The 21,016-nt window shown below is 37.5% G+C and overlaps 1 protein-coding gene across 1 annotated transcript in view; it reads right to left on the reverse strand.

Moving 5' to 3' along the window:
• The window catches only part of LOC128687978 (muscle-specific protein 300 kDa-like), a 69,710-nt gene that overhangs the window by 8,433 nt on the left and 40,261 nt on the right, over positions 1 to 21,016 (reverse strand). The window contains exons 3-8 of the mRNA XM_070083679.1: positions 18,006 to 18,157; positions 15,639 to 15,813; positions 12,767 to 13,242; positions 11,110 to 11,174; positions 2,581 to 2,597; positions 536 to 798 (exon numbers count right to left, since the gene is read on the reverse strand). Of these exons, the coding sequence (XP_069939780.1) occupies positions 536 to 798; positions 2,581 to 2,597; positions 11,110 to 11,174; positions 12,767 to 13,242; positions 15,639 to 15,813; positions 18,006 to 18,157 (1,148 nt within the window). The remainder of the gene's footprint in view (positions 1 to 535; positions 799 to 2,580; positions 2,598 to 11,109; positions 11,175 to 12,766; positions 13,243 to 15,638; positions 15,814 to 18,005; positions 18,158 to 21,016) is intronic.

The following is a 21,016-nucleotide window of genomic DNA, read 5'->3' on the forward strand; positions in this document are numbered from 1 at the left end:
ATCAACACTTCCTAAGCTTAGGCTCGGGAGTCCTTGGACCATGTCTATTATACTGACAAAAAATTAAAGTCACAATACCGGTGGCTGGAACAATTCTCTTCTACTATTATTACAACATATTCTTTCACTACTGATACAATATTATTACAATATATTCTTTCACTACTGCTACAATAAATTCTTTCACTACTGCTACAATAAATTCTTTCACTACTGCTACAATAAATTCTTTCACTACTATAATAAATTCTTTCACTACTACTACAATAAATTCTTTCACTACTATAATAAATTCTTTCACTACTACTACAAAAAATTCTTTCACTACTACTATAATAAATTCTTTCACTACTACAAAAAATTCTTTCACTACTACTATAATAAATTCTTTCACTACTACTATAATAAATTCTTTCACTACTACCACTACTACAATAAATTCTTTCACTACTACCACTACTACAACAATTTCTTTCACTACTATTACTATACTCGACACCACTGCTATTACTACAGTCTCATCGCTGTAACATACCTTCACTTCCTCCAGAAGGGCTTTAGCATCTTCGAGCTTGGCCGGCTTATTCAGCTGGGTCTTGATGACAGTCTCAGCCTCCTCCATCCAGGGCTTGAAGTTTTTGACGCCGTAGAGGTATTCAGCGAAGTACTTCTGGTCCTGGGTGATGGAGCCGGCCTCCATCTCCACCTTTTCATGGAGGTCTTGGATAGTCTCTTTGATTGTGTGGAATTCCCTCATGTGGGCCAGGGCCGTCTCGTTGGTCTGTCCTTCCTCAGGTTCTGCAGGAGAAGGAACGGTAAGGCGACCCACGAGAGGTATTGCGAAGAGCACTTAGAAAGTAACTCCAGGAACACTGGCTATCTGATCCGAGCTAAGATACCCTAGCCTGGACAATATCTGAGTTGTACTGAGCTAATTTTTTCAGAGTTATCAATAAGAAAAAGACTAATTGTAGCTTTTTTTTTTAAATGTTAAAAATAACACCGCTGATTAACGTGTTTAAGACAATGTTCAGTTTGGCATAAATTCGCACTGAACGATACGTTGTCTGACGTCCAGTTCTTGAAACGCATATTGTCCAATGTACTTAGCAGCAGTTGATGCTCTGCAGCACATTTTTGCCCTAGATTTTCCCGACTATTTTTTTTTCGTGAAGAAACTCACTATATCATTAAAATGATAATCAAGTTTGCAATGATGAAAAACCAGTGAAAAATACAGTTAGCTCTCTCTTATCAAGCTCCTCTGTCAGACAGCATTTTTTTCTGTAAATGCTGCTGAAAAAGTGCATCGAAAACTGAACAGTGCGTATTATGAAAGCCTCGCCATTGAGCTATTCAATTTTGGACGTGCTAGTTCATCCATATTTACGAAAAACTGCACTGTATAGCAAAACTTTATGAGTATATATCATATCTATGCTAAGAGGGTAAATAAATCTTTTAATTACAAAACAAACGGATAAATGAAGGGAACAGTTCCTTAGGTTTAAAATCTGAAGAAAAACTGCTGTATAAAATTAGCTAAATTTTTTAAGAAACTTTAAACACAGTAAAAATCTATTCTAATCACATTTCCAAAACATGTTAGACTACACAAAAAAATAATGCAACATATTTTATGAATCTATGATAGTCTTAATACATCTTATGTTAGTAGTTAATTGTTAGCCAAACACATAAGAACATAAGAACATAAGAACGAAGGAACACTGCAGAAGGCCTACTGGCCCATGCGAGGCAGGTCCAAGTCTCCTACCGGCTTAAGCCAATGCACCCAACCTAGTCAGGTCAGGTCACATTGACTTAAGGGAGGAACACGGCAACCGACCTGGTAGCACAAGCTATCAGGTCCAACTCACACCCACCCACATCCACTCATGTATTTATCCAACCTATTTTTAAAGCTACACAACGTTCTGGCCTCTATAACTGTACTCGGGAGTTTGTTCCATTCATCCACAACTCTATTACCAAACCAGTACTTTCCTATATCCTTCCTGAATCTGGATTTTTCCAACTTAAAACCATTGCTGCGAGTCCTGTCTAGGCTAGATATTTTCAGCACACTATTTACATCCCCTTTATTTATTCCTGTCTTCCATTTATACACCTCAATCATATCCCCCCTAATTCTACGTCTTTCTAGAGAGTGCAGATTCAGGGCCCTTAGTCTATCCTCATAGGGAAGGTTTCTGATACATGGGATCAACTTTGTCATCCTCCTTTGTACATTTTCCAGAGAATTTATATCCATTCTGTAATACGGTGACCAAAACTGTGCAGCATAATCTAAATGAGGCCTAACCAAGGATGTATAGAGTTGAAGAACAACCTGAGGACTCCTATTATTTATGCTTCTTGATATGAAGCCAAGGATTCTATTAGCTTTATTGCGAACATGATAGAGATAAGCTTAAAAGAGTTTAAATTATTATTGTACAAAGGTTTTGGACCTATGATGTGTGTTTCGCTATTATGTGGGTAATGGCAAACTAGCAACTAAACGTTAAATAAACTACTGGGATAACAAACAACAGTATTAATGATTGTTGGTGAAACTCTCAGGCTGTACTAGGCTTCCCAAGCTTAAGCAAGTTTAACAGTGACAGGCTGAAGAAAATTAATGCAATTATACAAAATCAATTTGTGGATTATTATTTAAGTAATTAAGCATGAAAGTCTACTAAATGAAAAAAACGTAAACATAAATTCATACATAAGTGTAAAATGATAGTAAAATACCCAGAGTAGTAGATCTAAGCAGAAAAAAAATCACCTGATAAGCAATATAAATTTTTAAATATGCTGAAGTATAAATGGAAAATACTATTTAAGTGTGCACATATCTCACTCAAATCCAATAATTTGTTAATAAAGTCTAATGACACGAGGCATCTATAAAATGAAACAATTACTTAACAGAAAATTAAAGTAACACTTATGAAGGAAACATATATTATATATATATATATATATATATATATATATATATATATATATATATATATATATATATATATATATATATATATATATATATATATGTAAATTAGGCAAAAACCGAAAATAACAGAAGCGGCAACAACAAAATATATCTCGTAAAAAAGCTGTGTAAGAATTAACATAGGATTAAAAAATAAAATAATTAATTCATAATTAATAAATTATTTAAAATTAATACTTGGTTAAAATGCAGCCTTCACATGACTCCTCATACACACTTAGGAGATTCATCAGTCTGAAAAATCAGTGAATGGGAGAACATACACTAACCAAACTCATACACGTTGTGTATATGTGTCTACATGTTATCCATATATGTGTTTACGTATTGTGTATACCCATGTTTTGTATGTGAGCATAAATAGTCGTGTGTGTGTGTGTGTGTGTGTGTGTGTGTGTGTGTGTGTGTGTGTGTGTGTGTGTGTGTGTGTGTGAGACATCAATGATCACATCATTAATCAGATTTGTGGCATATAAAAATTTCTTCCTTTCAAAATTGCACAAGATATTACATTCATACAAATTAATATTATATTTAGGGATAGTGGTGATATATGGTTCATTTCAAAATAAAATGAAGGTTATTTTTTAAATTGCATGGAGAAAATAAATCTTAAATAATTTTTTTTTTAATTCTGATAAAAACGACCGAGTGTTAGCACGCTTATAGACATTGTCAGTAGTATTAACAAAATTATAAAACAGTTTTGAAAATAAAATAAATCGTCGATTATTCAAATGAAGAATAAAGTTGCGAGTAACAAAATAAATCAAGAAATTAAAAAACGCCGATGAAATTAAGTTTGCAAAAGCAGTTAGAGTGAACGATGCTTCAGTAGCTCAGAGCTGAGCTTCGAGGCAGCAAGCATGTGTTGATACATATATTAGAGCAGATATTTTTCATTGTGTTATTCACAGTTATGTAGTTTACCAGTTTTTCAATTATTTTTTGTCAAGTTTCTTCAGCGATATCCGTCCTGTGGCGGGATAAACGTTGAGATCACAAATGCTGTAAGAGAAAGAAGCCGCAAGTGAATATTGACACATTCGTGGAAGTAAAATACATGCATTCATGAAGGCAATATACATGGCTGCGTGATAGCAATATACATGGCTGCGTGACAGCAATATACATGGCTGCGTGACAGCAATATACATAGCTGCGTGACAGCAATATACATGCTGCGTGACAGCAATATACATGGCTGCGTGACAGCAATATACATAGCTGCGTGACAGCAGTATACATGGTTTATGAGGACAATACACAAGGTTTGTGAGGGGCCATATACATAGTTCGTAAGGCAGAATAATTAACCTCAGACATCTCTAGACGCATTATTTTTTCTCTGCAAAAAGAATTGCAGTTTATGAACACTGTCGTTTAACTGATTAAAATCATTTTAGGGATGAAAGAAACTACTGGAAAGCCATTTTTAAAATAAAACTCTGTGTTAAAGCTGAGGGATTTATCTTCGAGTTTGTCTTAACTAAACGTCGACCTGGCTCACTAGCGTTGTCTTGACGACTAGATGTGTGCACCATCTCGGAGTCTCCTCCTACCAGCGTCAACTACGTATATTCTGAAGGGATGTAATTCTCTCGATGTGTATGCACAGCGAGCGGTAATGCTTGTAAACAGTGTATATACGCCGATATTTTGCAATAATCCCTATTCCAGTGATTAAGTGCTCCTGACTAGTGTTGTACAAGTGATATGAAGCCTTTAACGACCCTTGTGCAGTCAATACGATTTAACTTAACTAACAACCCTTAAAACCTGTCGCTCAACTCATACTCCCACACTTCATTTGTAGGATAATGAATATAATGCTTAATTTAGTATTGGAGAAGAACGGATCTAAAATAAAATAGAGGGCAATAGATTGGAAACCATAGATTATATGTTTGTCAAAAGAATTAAAAAAAAAAATGCGTACGTGCAAGATAATCCCGACTCAATACGAAAGTATTATAAAATGCTGACAGTGACGGATAGTGACTTTCTGTCAACTAGTAGTAATTCCTCAGTTATTATTGTAAATGCGAAGTTTTGTGTATATTTCATTTTATAAGAAAGAAAGGATGACGTGAAATTCTCTACGTAAAAGTCACTCTGGCTTTTTAGGAATCCAGACTTCCAGAGTGATGAAATGTAGAGAGATAATAATGTTAACAGTATCAAGAAAATGTAAACAATATCTTCGTGGAACCGGTGTTTGCTATTTGTTAAACCGTTAAGTACTAGGAGTTGTGGGTTCGTCAATACCAGGGAGTAAATGTTGTTCAGAATCGTTACCGTTACCTGTATGTTACTACACATGTGTCATACCGGTTGTATGTAACCACACGTGTCATACCTGTTGTATGTAACACGTGACATACCAAAGCCTATACAGTGAAATATATTGGTAACAAAACAAACTGGAAGCATTATTCAAGTTTTCTTATCATATTAGAATAATACAAAAGCCATATTAACGGTATAATACTAGTATAATCAAAGGGTCAACCTACCTTCGCCTGTTGAAAAAAACGGTGTAGGTTGAAGACGGTGTGGGTGAGGTGATGGTGGATGTGGCCGCCACACAGACACGAGGAAGATGGCGCACGGGTCAACAGTGATACAACGAGTGATGAATCATGGAAGAGGAAATAATTAAAAAAATATTAAAAATATATTAAAATTTTGTATTAAAATCGTGGTATCAAGCAAATCGGTATATCAAGAGGAAAATAAAAATAACAAGAGGTAAAGCCGAGGCTTCAGGAGGATTTATAAAATGCAATCAAACTTCAGGAATGTTGAGAACGTACAAGGATTTATTAATAGATAAAACAATAGTAACGTATACAACATCTCTGAATAAACTCACATGCGAAAATTTTCTCAAAATAAATTAACTAAACAATTTACATTGACAAAATTCATAAATGAATTTCCATCTATATTTTCGGGTAAATCACAGTAAATTTTCGCGGTCTCGATCTCGGAATAATGAAAATTTTTAATAAATCTCTTAATAAATTTAAACATGACATTAATTAATGGGAAACCTTTATATTTTTCCGCAGAGTATATATGAGGCATATAACAGAGTGGATAGAGGAGCAATGTGGCAGATGTTGCAAGTATATGGAATAGGTGGTAAGTTACTAAATGCTGTAAAGAGCTTTTATGAGGATAGTGAGGCTCAGGTTAGGGTGTGTAGAAGAGAGGGAGAATACTTCCTGGTAAAAGTAAGTCTTAGACAGGGATGTGTAATGTCACCATGGTTGTTTAATATATTTATAGATGGGGTTGTAAAAGAAGTAAATGCTAGGGTGTTGGGGAGAGGGGCGGGATTAAATTATGGGGAATCATATACAAAATGGGAGTTAACACAGTTACTTTTTTGCTGATGACACCATGCTTTCGGGATTATTATTATTATAATCAAGGGGAAGCGCTAAACCCGAAGGATTATACAGCGCCTGCGGGGGATGTGGAAGGCATTCAGGCTTAATTCGGGGAGCTGGAGCACAGATCCAATTCCCTAAATCAAGAACCCCTCACCAACATCAAGGAACCTTCCCTCAGGGGCGTGCTTTTGGGAGATTCTGAATTAACGTTACAAAGGTTAGTGGACGAGTTTGGAAGGGTGTGCAAAGATAGAAAGTTAAAAGTGAACATTGATAGGAGTAAGGTGATGAAGGTATCAAACGATTTAGATAAAGAAAAATTGAACATCACACTGGAAGGAGGGAGTATGGAAGAAGTGAATGTTTTCAGATATTTGGGAGTTGACTTGTCAGCGGATGGGTTTATGAAGGATGAGGTTAATCACAGAAGTGATGAAGGAAAAAAGGTGAGTGGTACGTTGAGGTATCTGTGGAGACAAAAACGTTATCCATGGAGGCAACGAAGTGAATGTACGAGAGCATAATGGTACCAACGCTCTTAAATGTGTGAAGCATGGGTTGTAGATGCTGTAGCGAGGAGGCGGCTGGAGGCAGTGCAGAGCAGATATGTTTAAGGGCAATGTGTGGTGTAAATATTATGCAGAGAATTTGTAGTGTGGAAATTAGGAGGTGTGGAGTTACTAAAAGTATTAGTCAGAGGGCTGAAGAGGGGCAGATAAGATGGTTTTTTCATTTAGAGGGAATGGAACATTGTAGAATGACTTGGAGAGCGTATAAATCTGTAAGGGAAGGAAGGCGGGGTAGGGGTCGTCCTCGAAAAGGCTGGAGGGAGGGGGTAAAGGTGGTTTTGTGGGCGAGGAGTTTGGACTTCAGCAAGCGTGCGTGAGTGTGTTAAATAGGAGTGAATGTAGACGAATGGTTTTTGGGACCTTACGAGCTGTTGAAGTATGAGCAGGGTAATATTTAGTGAAGGGATTCAGGGAAACAGGTTATTTTTATATAGACGGACTTGAGTCCTGGAAATGGGAAGTACAATGCCTGCACTCTAAAGGAGGGGTTAGGGATATTGACAGTTTGGAGGGATATGTTGTGTATCTTTATACGTATATGCTTCTAAGCTGTTGTGTTCTGAGCACCTCTGCAAAAACAATGATTATGTGTGAGGTGAAAGAGTTGAATGATGAAAGTATTTTCTTTTTGGGGATTTTCTTTCTTTTTGGGTCACCCTGCCTCGGTGGGAGACGGCCGACTTGTTAATATATATATATATATATATATATATATATATATATATATATATATATATATATATATATATATATATATATATATATATATATATATATACGTTTTGTATGGGAATAAAGTGAAGGCGATCGTAAGAAATTTCAAACACAAATCTAATTAACAGTCTTAACAATAATGGAGAAGTAAGAAGAGACAAATGAGGGGTGGAAGAAAGAAAACAATTTATCTCACTGGGAATTCCAGATTTTTTTTCTCACGTAATGTACACACAAATTTTCTTTTAACTCCTATAACTGTATTTTGTTTTGCACTTACCGTCGACGACTGTCAGTGGGTCATTGATCACCACCAGTCAGTGGGTCACATGAGCGTCAGTGTGGCGATGCGATGGACAGACAGAACGAGAAAGCCAAAGAAGAGAACAATATTTATCTTAAAATAGGAAATTTAATCAGGTACTGTATTCTGAATTCGCTGGAGTGAGACGAACAAATAAATACCCAAGAGAAGGAAATTAGACACATATGCAATACCTGGGTATCTTTCCTAGAAGATTCTGAGCAACCATTGGCTTTTCTCAGTCTAAGACAGAGATGCTATACGAAGATAAAGATACTTAGGTATTGTACAAGCGTCTATTTCCTCAGCTTGTCGGGATTGTTTACCAATGTTACGATACTTAATGCAAACATAAATATTATTGATATTAAAAATGATATCGAGAGATTTATAGCCTTATTAAGGAAAACAATTACATTTCTCCCCAACTAAATTACATAGCTTATTGCACTGAAATTACAAATTTCTTTATGTCTAAATGAAGATTAAAATGCGTGCCTCCACTCCATAGAATTAGAATGGCTTATTTAATTTATTTACTAAAAAAATATGCTGGCTATCAACTGTTACAGAAATATTGTTACCCAAAAGATTTCAAAAGATTTGAAAAAAAGTCAAGTGTTTATTTATTGATGATTAATGAACATGCAATCATTATTTTGAAAGTTAGTTTAGGCTTTTGTTTATTCGCATCAGGAGTTTATTGAAAAAAATATATAGAGTATAATTAAATTGCTTTTATAATTTTGTGAATTAAAATACTATGAAAATGGCGTAATCAACCTTTGTAAATATTAATAAAAGTGAATCTGAGGTGAGAAAATTATATTTTCTTGTAGTGTACAAAGAAATGATAAATGAACCACTGGTTAAGTGACACATTAAAAAAGCTAGAAAAGACACACACGAGCACAGACAGACAGACAGACGGACAGACAGAAGGACAGACAGACACACACACACACACACACACACGCACACACACACACACACACACGCACACACGCACACACGCACACACACGCACACACACACACACACACACACACACACACACACACACACACACACACACACACACACACACACACAGCCACAGAATTATCAGGTAGTGGAATAGTCGGGAAAGTCATGTAGAGGAGGCGGGATCCATACATAGTTTTCAGATGAGGTATAATAAAGCTCAAGGAGCAATGAGAGAGTGGACCTAAAGGCGATCAGTGAAGAGATTGCGCCAAGATCTATGGATCGACCCTTGCAACCACAATTAGACGAGTACATTTAGGTGAGTACACACACACAAGTTAGTGGCTTAACTTTTTCCAGGAGTGCTTAGAGTGTCTCGCATTATGTCTGTCTCCCATTCAACTTCTCGCTCTCCCTCGAGACGAAATTAAGACGTAATTGTTAATTAACATTTTGCAGACTGACAGTGATGTAACCCTCATGATGATCGGATCGTTCCACGAGTTAAAAATAATCTACAGTTAGAATTGATGGGAAGAACACAAGAGTTTCAGGAAAAGACTTTAAAATCAATCCGTCTCATTCTCAAAGTCGCAAAGATTGGCAGAATTTCAGGTTTCAGTCTCATGGAGTATTTTCAGTTTAATTTGTAAATATGAATGTATTGTGAGATTCCTCAATTTTTATGTATAAAGTCTATTGTAATTGCGTGAGTTGGGTGAGCGTGGGTCAGCAGTCAACTTGCGTGAGACACTTGTGTTAAGACTGTGTATGAGTCAAGTGACCTTGGATCAACACTAGCCCTGAGGCACTTTGCTTTTGTAATTGAGATGTTGATGTTTCATGACTCAGTTACGTCGTGTTAGTGAAAATGAGAAACATGGCGGGTGAGTTTAGTGAAACTCCAGGTGATTAAGTATGTATTAGGTGACTAAGCGATTAGCAAAGTATTAAGTGACGAAATTAGTAAAGTATTAGGTGACTAGGAGATTAAAAAAGTATTAAGTGACGATGAGATAAGTTAAGCGAATTAGAGACGAGAATGAAGTGATAAAATCACTGAAATGAGAAGAGCAGATGAATCTTGGAGTATGAGTACACGAGGCAGAAAAAAAATGGCAAAAGTGTACTCGCGAATACACATCATTCATACATGTACATACGTGTCCACAGGTACATATGTGCGCTCGCACACACATGTGCACGTACACCAACACACAATAATACCAGAAGTAGCTGACACTGACGACAGATGGCCTGCTATACAGAACAACATGGATATTAAAGACTATCTAACTGGGAGTTATAGAATTGGCACCAGTGCCGCTGCTGGCATCCCGGCTTGGCACTTCCTCCTCACTTTGCTGTTATTTTTAGTGTGTGCTCGACTTACCCGGAACTGATGGGTATTACGAGGACCCAGAGCAGCAGCAGCAGGGGTCCACACCCCACCAGAGTTAAAAGAGAAAATTATTAATAACTCTATATATTATGAGTATAAAGAACGTAGTCTAGGTTAAGTAAACCTGACTAGTCTAATGATACTTTACTTGATATTTACTAAGTTATGGTGCTTGAAATTTGATATATATTGTCTCAAAACAAGAAGATGAATTGAACAGTAGATTAAGTGACATCAAAAATAATGCTTCAGAGGTGAACTGTAATAGATTCAGTAGTTCATTACTTTTTTTTGCCGAATACATCAACACTTGCAATATATATATATATATATATATATATATATATATATATATATATATATATATATATATATATATATATATATATATATATATATGCAACAGCAATCTGCGGCTAGCTGAGGCTGGAACCAGTGTTTTTTAGGCCCAAATCTTGGGAAGCAAGTCAAAAAATCACGATGTATCTAGTAAGATTGATGGTTCAGTTGTTATAAAGTCGTGATTTTTTTTACTTACCTCCAACGAGGCGAGCCAAAATAACGCGGGTTCGATCCCCTGCTAGCCACAGTTTGCTTAAAAATCACTTATTCGTTGCATTTATATATATATATATATATATATATATATATATATATATATATATATATATATATATATATATATATATATATATATATATATATATATATATATATATATTGTACACTTACGGTCAAGAAGGGCGTGGGCCTCTGCTTCTAATGGCTCCAACAGTGGCAGTCTCTCGTTGACCTGCGGACGATAAGGGCAGATGAAACCATCTTAGTGAATATATATTCTTGTCAGTTATGAAAAAAATGAAAAGTAAAGTCTAACTGTAAAGATCAGTACAGTCGCCATACCTGGAGGTTACCTGGAGGTTATTCCGGGGATCAACGCCCCCGCGGCCCGGTCCATGACCAGACCTCCCGATGGATCAGGGCCTGATCAACTAGGCTGTTACTGCTGGCCGCACGCAGTCCAACTGCCGGCTGATCCGGGTATCTGTCCAGCTCTCTCTTGAAGGCAGCCAGGGGTTTATTGGCAATTCCCCTAATGCTTGGTGGGAGGCTGTTGAACAGTCTTGGGCCCCGGACACTTATGGTGTTTTCTCTTAGTGTACCAATGGCGCCCCTACTTTTAATTGGGGGTATTTTGCATCGCCTGCCCAGTCTTTTACTTTCGTAGGGAGTGATTTCTGTGTGCAGAGTTGGGACCATTCCTTCCAGGATTTTCCAAGTGTAGATTATGATATATCTCTCCCTCCTGCGTTCCAACGAGTACAAGTCAAGTGCTTCCAAGTGTTCCCAGTAGTTAAGGTGCTTGTTAAGATGAAATTAAGACACAGGTGCAACATCTGGGTATCTTTATTGTAGACGTTTCGCCATCCAGTGGTTTTTCAATACAAATTCTAGGACATAACTTGAAGACAGTTTCGCCACTGGATGGCGAAACGTCTACAATAAAGATACCCAGATGTTGCACGTGTGTCTTAATTTCATTCAGTTAAGGTGCTTGACAGAACTAATACGTGCAGTAAAGGATCTCTGTACACTCTCTAGATCTGCGATTTCACCTGCTTTGAATGGAGATGTTAATGTACAGCAGTATTCCAGCCTAGAGAGAACAAGTGATTTGAAAAGGATCATCATTAGCTTTGCATCTCTCGTTTTGAACGTTCTCATTATCCATCCTATCATTTTCTTTGCACGTGCGATCGTGGCACTGTTGTGATCCTTGAAAGTGAGATCCTCAGACATTGCTACTCCCAGGTCTCTTACATTATTTTTCCGCTCTATTGTATGGCCGGAGTCAGTAGTATACTCTGTTCTAGTTATTATCTCCTCCAGTTTTCCATAACGGAGTAGTTGGAATTTGTCCTCATTGAACATCATATTGTTTACCGTTGCCCACTGGAAAACTTTGTTTATATCTTCTTGGAGGTTAACCGCGTCCTCAGCAGATGACAGCCTCATGCAGATCCTAGTATCATCCGCAAGCTAACAAGATCGGTACAGTCGTCATAGCTAACAGGATCGGTACAGTCGTCATAGCTAACAAGATCGGTACAGTCGTCATAGCTAACAGGATCGGTACAGTCGTCATAGCTAACAAGATCGGTACAGCCGTCATAGCTAGCAAGATCGGTACAGCTGTCATAGCTAACAAGATCGGTACAGTCGTCATAGCTAACAAGATCGGTACAGCCGTCATAGCTAACAAGATCGGTACAGTCGTCATAGCTAACAAGATCGGTACAGCCGTCATTGATAACAAGATTGGTACAGCCGTCATAGCTAACAAGTACAGCTATCACGGCTAACAAGATCGGTACATTCACTCACTTGTCCTTGAAGATCAAATATCTCCTTAACACGGTCTTCGGGAGAGAGATCGGTGGAGGTGGTGATGAAATTGAGTTTCTCACAGGCAGGCATCATCCAGGCGCGGAGCTCCGCCAATGTGTTGACGAACTTGTGCAGCTTCTGGTTGAACTCGGTCAGCTCAGCCAGCATCTTGTCCACCTTCTCGAAGATGGTTCTTCTCTCATCGATCTCAATAATATCCTTCTCCATGAACTCACGCTTGTCGTCACCGGCCAGAGTGATGATGGTGGTAAAACTCTTCTTGATGATATCGTAGATCTCCAAGCCTGTCTTCTTGAATTCTTCTGCCTTCTTCTTCTTTCTCTCCAGCCAGTCCGTTCCCTTTTTGGGGTCGTAGATTCTTTTGTAGGTCTTGTATTGCTCTTCCAAGGCTTCAATAGGGGTATATATAGCTTGCCGTTGCTGCTCGTATATTTCCCAGTCTTTGAACGCATCTGTGGGAAAATGAAATCACCAGTAGGCCAAGCGTAAGTGGGGGGGGGGACGAGGGGGGTGAAAGCTAAGAGTGGTAAGAGGGAATGGAGTGTGTTTACACACACACTCACACACAGACACATGCATGCACGCACACACATACACGCAACGTGTATAGCAGGGTAATACTTCGTGGAGGGATTTAGGGAAACCGTTCAGCCGGAGTTGAGTCCTGAAGGTGGAGACTACGGTGTCTGCACTCTAAAGGAAGGGTAGGGGGTATTTGCTGTTTAGAGTGACATCTAACCTCTCGCAACTGCTCGCCTCTAGCAAGAGAGTAGTGTGAATGATGGTGAAAGTGTTTCTTTTTCGTGTCATCCTGACTCTTTATATATATATATATATATATATATATATATATATATATATATATATATATATATATATATATTTATATATTTAATTACGTTATATGATACACAAGGCTTAAAAGAGGCACATTCATCGTACTTCATTTAATCGTTGCCTTATCAGAAGTTTGCGGGCATTACGGTTCAGATGGCTATCGGAACTGCAACATTCTGATCCCCCATTCATATTGCATGCACTGTACTTCCTACCTCCAGGACTCAAGTCGAGCTAACCGCTTTCCCTGAATTCCTCCAAAAATGTTACCTTGGTCACACTCCAAAAGCCCGGCTAGTCACAAAAACCGCTCGTCTCCACTCACTCCAATCAAAATCTTTGACATTATTCAGCTGAAGCCTCCTTTACCCCCTCCCTCCATCCATTTCTCGGACGACCCTTATTCCTTCTATCCTCGACCTCAGATTCTTATATCACCTTATTTTGTCTCAACTTCTTTCAGCGTCCAAACTACCTCAACAACCTCTCCTTAGTTCTCCAAATTACAATTCTGGTAACCCTACCCTATTATGCCGAGTTCTCGGCATAATATTCACGCGACACAATACTCTCAAACATATCTCCGTCGTCTCCAGTTTCCTCAATGAAACATTTAAAACTCATGCTGCACTCTGTTTCCTTCCGTGGATAAAGTTCTTTGTCTCAACAGATGCCTCATCTCACCACCCATCTTTTTTCTCTTTTCTACTCTATATTTTAGCTCGTCTTTTACTCCCAGGTATCTGAACGTATTTACTTTCTCTATTATCCCTCCCTCCAATCAGACATTCAGTCTTTCATAACCTAGATTTTTTTGTTACTCTCTTCAACTTTTGCTTATCTGTAATCACACTTAATTTCTTTCTTCTAAATATCCCTCCCAAATTCCTCCACCAACTTTGGCAGCATCTCTTAAGATTCTCCTAAAACAAACATGTCATCGGCAAAGAGCAACTGTGACAGTTCCCATTTTTATCTGATTCATCACTATTTAATCTAAAACGTCTCACAAACACTCCAGTATTCAATTCTTTTACGATCCCATCTATAACTATGTTAAACAGCCATTATAACATCGCGCATCCCTGTCTGAGGCCTACTTTCACTACAGAATAATCCGTCTTCTCTAAATAAAACTGTCCACATAAAAGGTATTTACTGGTTTTAGTAATGTAATATTTATTCTGCATATTTGCTATATCTGCCATATTGCTGTCTTATCCTTCCGATCATATATATTTTCTAAATCCATAATTATAACACTTTGTTTAACCCTTAATTCTTTCACTTATAATTCTTCCATTTATAATTTTCCACACACTTTGTACACTTAACAGGCTTATTCTTATAACCTTTACACTTACCCTTGTCCCTTTTTTCCTTTAACAAAATGGAACTATGTATTCTCGTTGTCAATCCTTAGGTCCCTTCTTTGATGCACATTTGAACAAATACACCAACCACTCCAAAACTATATCCCTACCTCCTTTACTCCTCTTCCATTCCACTCACTGCTTCACTCATACACTTCCCCTACTCTCTCTATCTCTCACACACACAGACGTTATATATATATATATATATATATATATATATATATATATATATATATATATATATATATATATATATATATATATAGATATATATGTATAAATTGACGCTAAAACAGCAGAATTATACCTACAATACTACATTGAAGTTACGGTATATTAAAAAACGTAGCGAATACACTGATGCTCCGACATGTTGAAAACCTTTTAAACCTCACAATAACAAAATACTGCTTAACGATCCAAAGTGAAGCTAGAAAACTGACTTATACTGATGCCACCTATAACCGAAGCAGCAAACTGTGTGAAATCCACTTTGCAACTAAGACTGATGTTGCAAGGTATTAGGAAACTACTTAGCGACCAATATTGAACCAAAGTCTGCCAGAAAACCTCTTAGCGACTTACATGAAAGCCAAAAAATGTTACAGTGAAGCGACGAGGGTTTAGCGACTTACCATTGAGCAGGTTGATGCGCTCCTGAGCCTTCTCGTTGGTGTCCTTCCAAGTCTCCTCCAGTTTCTTGATTTCCCTCTCCAGAAAGGAGGGAGCGTTGGGATTGGCCTTGAGTTTCAGCCCTCGCCTCATCAGCTCATTGTAGATAGGTGCCTGGTTCTCTATGGTCCTCAGCACCTGAAGGCACGTCGGAGGAGGTAATAATGTGGAGTGGGTGGTGCTCTAGTGGGTGGGAATCGGGGAAGAGTATGTGGTGGGTGGATGGTGTAATTAACGCTTCCTCTCTCTCTCTCTCTCTCTCTCTCTCTCTCTCTCTCTCTCTCTCTCTCTCTCTCTCTCTCTCTCTCTCTCTCTCTCTCTCTCTCTCTCTCTAGCTCTCTCTGTCTCTCTCTCTCTCTCTCTCTCGCTGCGCTCTCTCTCTCTCTCTCTCTCTCTCTCTCTCTCTCTCTCTCTCTCTCTCTCTCTCTCTCTCTCTCTCTTCTCTCTCTCTCTCTCTTCTCTCTCTCTCTCTCTCTCTCTCTCTCTCTCTCTCTCTCTCTCTCTCTCTCTCTCTCTCTCTCTCTCTCTCTCTCTCTCTCTCTGGTTCAATTTTTCTTTCTCTGAATGTTCTCGTGTTTGGAAAAAAGTTATTCACATGGGAGAAATCACGAAAGCACTTGGAATTTCACTATTTTTTCGCTGTGGTTAGTTTTCCTGTTGTGATATCACCTGTTTACTGTGATCTTACTGCATATATATATATATATATATATATATATATATATATATATATATATATATATATATATATATATATATATATATATATATATATGCAAAACAACCACCCTGAAAGAATAGAGAAATTCCAAGCGCTTTCGTGACTACTCACATTATCACGAAAGCACTTGGAATTTCTCTATTCTTTCAGAGTGGTTGTTTTGCATATTTTGAAATCACCTGTTTACTGTGATCTTATTGCATATATATATATATATATATATATATATATATATATATATATATATATATATATATATATATATATATATATATATATATATATATATATATGCAATAAGATCACAGTAAACAGGTGATATCACAATATGCCAAACAACCACTGTGAAAAAATAGTGAACTTCTAATCGCTTTCATGATTTCTCACATTATCAAGGAACTGTAAAAATAATACAACAACAGAAGGCATATAAATCTGAGATTTATCTCACGGTCAACATATGACACCTCACTCTTCCCTTTATGATGATGTGGGTGAGATGGTCAAGGACCTGTCTAACATAGCTTGTATACTTCCCAAATTTTATGTTTCTAACTTGTCAAACATAGCTTAAATTCTTCCCAAATTTTATTAATAATAAGTTATTCTAGTTGGTATAATCCTAAACCAATATTCTTATTAAATTCAAAACTATTTTTTATGAGGCTTGATTTAATTATATTTCTCTCAACCATGGACCTACTTGATACAACTTTCTTGCCTTTTTAAAATAAATTGGATGGTTAAAATCTATCATATGAAAAAAAATATTACGTTTTTGTCCAGTTCTAATGTTATATTTATGTTGTTGTAATCTTAGTTCAAGGTTTTTCCCAGTTTGATCTTAATAAACTTTATCTCAGTTTTTTACAAGGAAACTTATAAACTCAGCTGTCAGCAGTTTCGTGGGGGAACTTTTAATCAAACTCTTTTTTTTTTACTGTATCAAGATTTTTCAATTCAACTTTGATTTTAAAATTCTTAATTAGAGAAGGTATAATAAGAAAGTTTTTTTTTTGGTAGGGAAGAACCAACACATTCTTCGTTAAATAAGACTGTTTGTCCTCTTTTTGAATTGTAAAAAGTATTTCCAGCAATTTTAAAAGATCTATTAGTCAAGTATTTTGGGTATTTTAGGTCATTAGCCGTTTCATAAATCTTCAGTATTTCTGCATCTATGAACTCTGGGCTACAAATACGTCAGGCTTTCAAAAACACTGATAAGAATACAGAAAGTTTGAGTCTATCATGATGTGAAGAATAGTGTACATAAGAATAACTATTTGCTGCTTTTTTTTTACTGTATTTTGAATTTAAAATCATGGTTCCCCTTAATAATTAAAATATATAGAAAAGGCAATGAGTTATTTTTTTCAAAGTCAACAGTAAGATTTATAGAATGAGCTAGACTATTTAATTTGTATTCTTGGGAATTAGACACAAAGCAGATATGATGATGACGACTAACCCTTTCTTCAGTTATTCTAAAACAATTGATGCCCAAGCAATTAAGGAAGGTGACTCACCTACAGTACCGAAGCCCAAGCAATGAAGGTAACCTGCCTTTTCTACAGTATCGAAGCCCAAGCAATGAAGGAAAGTGACTTGCCTTTTCTTGCTTGTCGATCTGCTCCTCACACATGTCCATGTTGTGTGGGTGTATCTCCTTGCAAGACAAGTGCCGCTGCTCGTTCAGGACCTTCATCACCGGGTGAATGTCATCACCGAAGGCGTAGCATTCTGAGTAGTGGTCTACCTTACCTGCAGGAGGCAGGTGATGTGGAGAAGACAGAGAGAGAGAGAGAGAGAGAGAGAGAGAGAGAGAGAGAGAGAGAGAGAGAGAGAGAGAGAGAGAGAGAGAGAGAGAGAGAAGTGATGATACATTACTGTTACTGCTCCGTGCATACTGATGACCCAATTTTCGAGCCATCATTAGCACAGGCAGGAAGAAACATTGTTAATATTATCAACACATAACGAATGACATTATTAATATCAAGACTAATTAGTAATAAATTACAAGAGAACCAATTAGTTCAAAAAAAAAAATAAAAGAATATTAAAGAGAAAGTTTAAAATATATAAAAAAAATTACCATTAGCATACAGACATAAACACAAAATAATGGAGAAAATTAGAAGAGATCATACATTTTTTAGTGAAAGTTGAGAGTCGAGTTAGTTGAAACTTGCTATTTTCATAATTATTATTGTAGTATTCACTGGGGAAACTCTAAACCCATAGGGGTCATGCAGCTCCTGTGGAATGGGAGGTAAAAAGGCTTGATCCGAGGAAGAAGAGGGCACTTTAAATTCCTTGGATCAAGAGCATTTCACCTTCTTCAAGCCACAATCCACTAGAACGATAAAAGAGTCACAATATGTATCTATTTACACATGTATATATATATATATATATATATATATATATATATATATATATATATATATATATATATATATATATATATATATATATATATATATACATATATTAAAAATAAAGTAGGCAGATTGGGGGGACGGAGGACTGAAGATCATTAAAAATAAAAAAAAAATGTTGATAAGAATGATGATAAGGAATCTAGAACGAGGAAAGTTTGAGAAAACACAAACACACGGATCACTTCTGACATCACGAACGGATCTATGACGTCACAGCTAAGCATCCGGATCAGTGGAGCTTGGAGGTGCTCTAAGGGTTCGTGGATCCCACAATCAAGGCACAAAGAAGGTGGCTGGTAGCTGTTCTATGGCTGCTAGGGGCTCTGTGCTCTGTATCTCTCTAGCTACAGGATCTCACGCAAGGCTTTGTCTCTCCTATGTGTGTGTGTGTGTGTGTGTGTGTGTGTGTGTGTGTGTGTGTGTGTGTGTGTGTGAGTGAGTGTGTGTGTGTGTGTGTGTGTGTGTGTGTGTGTGTGTGTGTGTGTGAGTGAGTGAGTGAGTGTGTGTGTGTGTGTGTGTGTGTGTGTGTGTGTGTGTGTGTGAGTGTGTGTGTGTGTGTGTGTGTGTGTGTGTGTGTGTGTGAGAGTGAGTGTGTGTGGGTGTGTGTAAATATGTGTCTGTTTTTTTTTTTTTTTTTTTTTTTTTTTTTTTTTGTTGTGTGTGTGTGTGTGTGTGTGTGTGTGTGTGTGTGTGTGTGTGTGTGTGTGTGTGCATCTTTGTGGCTTCACTCATCGGAATGCGTGCACAGACACTGGCTCAAAATCTTATGAAAGCATACGAAGTCCTGAGATCACTTCTTCGTGCCTTCTGAAATACCATCACCTCCATCTTGCTACAAGCACATAATTTTGAAACCCCTGTTTACACTGATTAGAATTAAAGGTCAATGAGAGCCCAGGTGGCATCGAGAGTTCCCTAGAAAGCGAATCTGAGTTACATCTTGACGTTACGACTCACGAAATCGTAATGACACGATTGCAAACAGACCACGGTACGGGTGGGAAGTGAACTCGCGGCCAGTGAGTCATAAAACTCCAGACCGGCACGTTAGCCACTGGGCCAGCTGGCTACAATAAGATTCATCCAACTAGGTATATTTATACACCGTGGGAAGTTTAGCATGGGCACCACTGTGACCACAAGTGCAAGTTTTTACGGATGAATTTCTAGCTAGCGTGGCCGTGATGAACACTAGCTCAAGTACCCTCAAAGCCTTCATCATGACTCACGGAATCGTAATGACACGATTACAAACACTAGCCACGAGTTCAAGCCCCGCCCGTACCGTGGTTTATCTTGACGTTTCTCTTTCGAATGTGTGTACATACATTCGCTTGAGATTTTTTATTTTAGTCTGGATGATCCCGAGGTAGCATGTACACCTGTTAATCACAGTGTACACTGTGTATGTATATCTGGTGTATTGTACGTTCTGCTGAGCGTATAAAAATGCACAGTGTTGACTATGCATGTAACTGAGGTCAGTATTTAAGCTGGCTGCTAACACTAGCCTTTAAAACTTAAAGCTCCAGGAAATAAACTTTACGACGGACAGTGAGCTCTATTACTACTTTAACACAAGTGAACTGCAAAGCGAAATAACATTCAGACAGACACCAGACACCGACTCTTATCTGGTTTATTTAATTAAAGCTAAATGGGTTTGAGCTGATCTACCGCTTTATAATTCTCGCAAGTTTAATGTTTGAAGTCTGGGTAGGAAGGAGGAGAGGAAGCACAGAGGAGATGGGTATTGATTCTCAATTTGGACAAAGCAACAAGAAATATTCTCCTTTCCTGTCTGTTTTCTATGAACGTCGAACTGCCAAGGGAAAGAAATTACTGAAATAAAAGCTCTGACTACAAAACAAAAATTGTCAAAGATCTTTCGAATGACGAGAAAACATTAGCGACAAGTTCTCCATCATGAGACGGCTTTAGATGATGCCCACAAAAGTATGGACACTGACACTGCCGCTTTAAGGATGCACTCAGCCCTCTACTGACACTAATTGTTACGACATTCATTTGAATGTCAGGATGCGCTTGTTGAATTTACGTGTGTTTCTTGAAAAATCTATATTATCCAGCGGTTGCGTCTTGCACCGAGTGTCTCTGGAGGTCACTTTACCAGATTTATGATGTTTCAATTGTGAACCAGTGCAGTTATCAGAGG

This window comes from Cherax quadricarinatus, chromosome 10, assembly GCF_038502225.1.
Source record: "Cherax quadricarinatus isolate ZL_2023a chromosome 10, ASM3850222v1, whole genome shotgun sequence".
In the NCBI taxonomy this organism is placed as follows: domain Eukaryota; kingdom Metazoa; phylum Arthropoda; class Malacostraca; order Decapoda; family Parastacidae; genus Cherax; species Cherax quadricarinatus.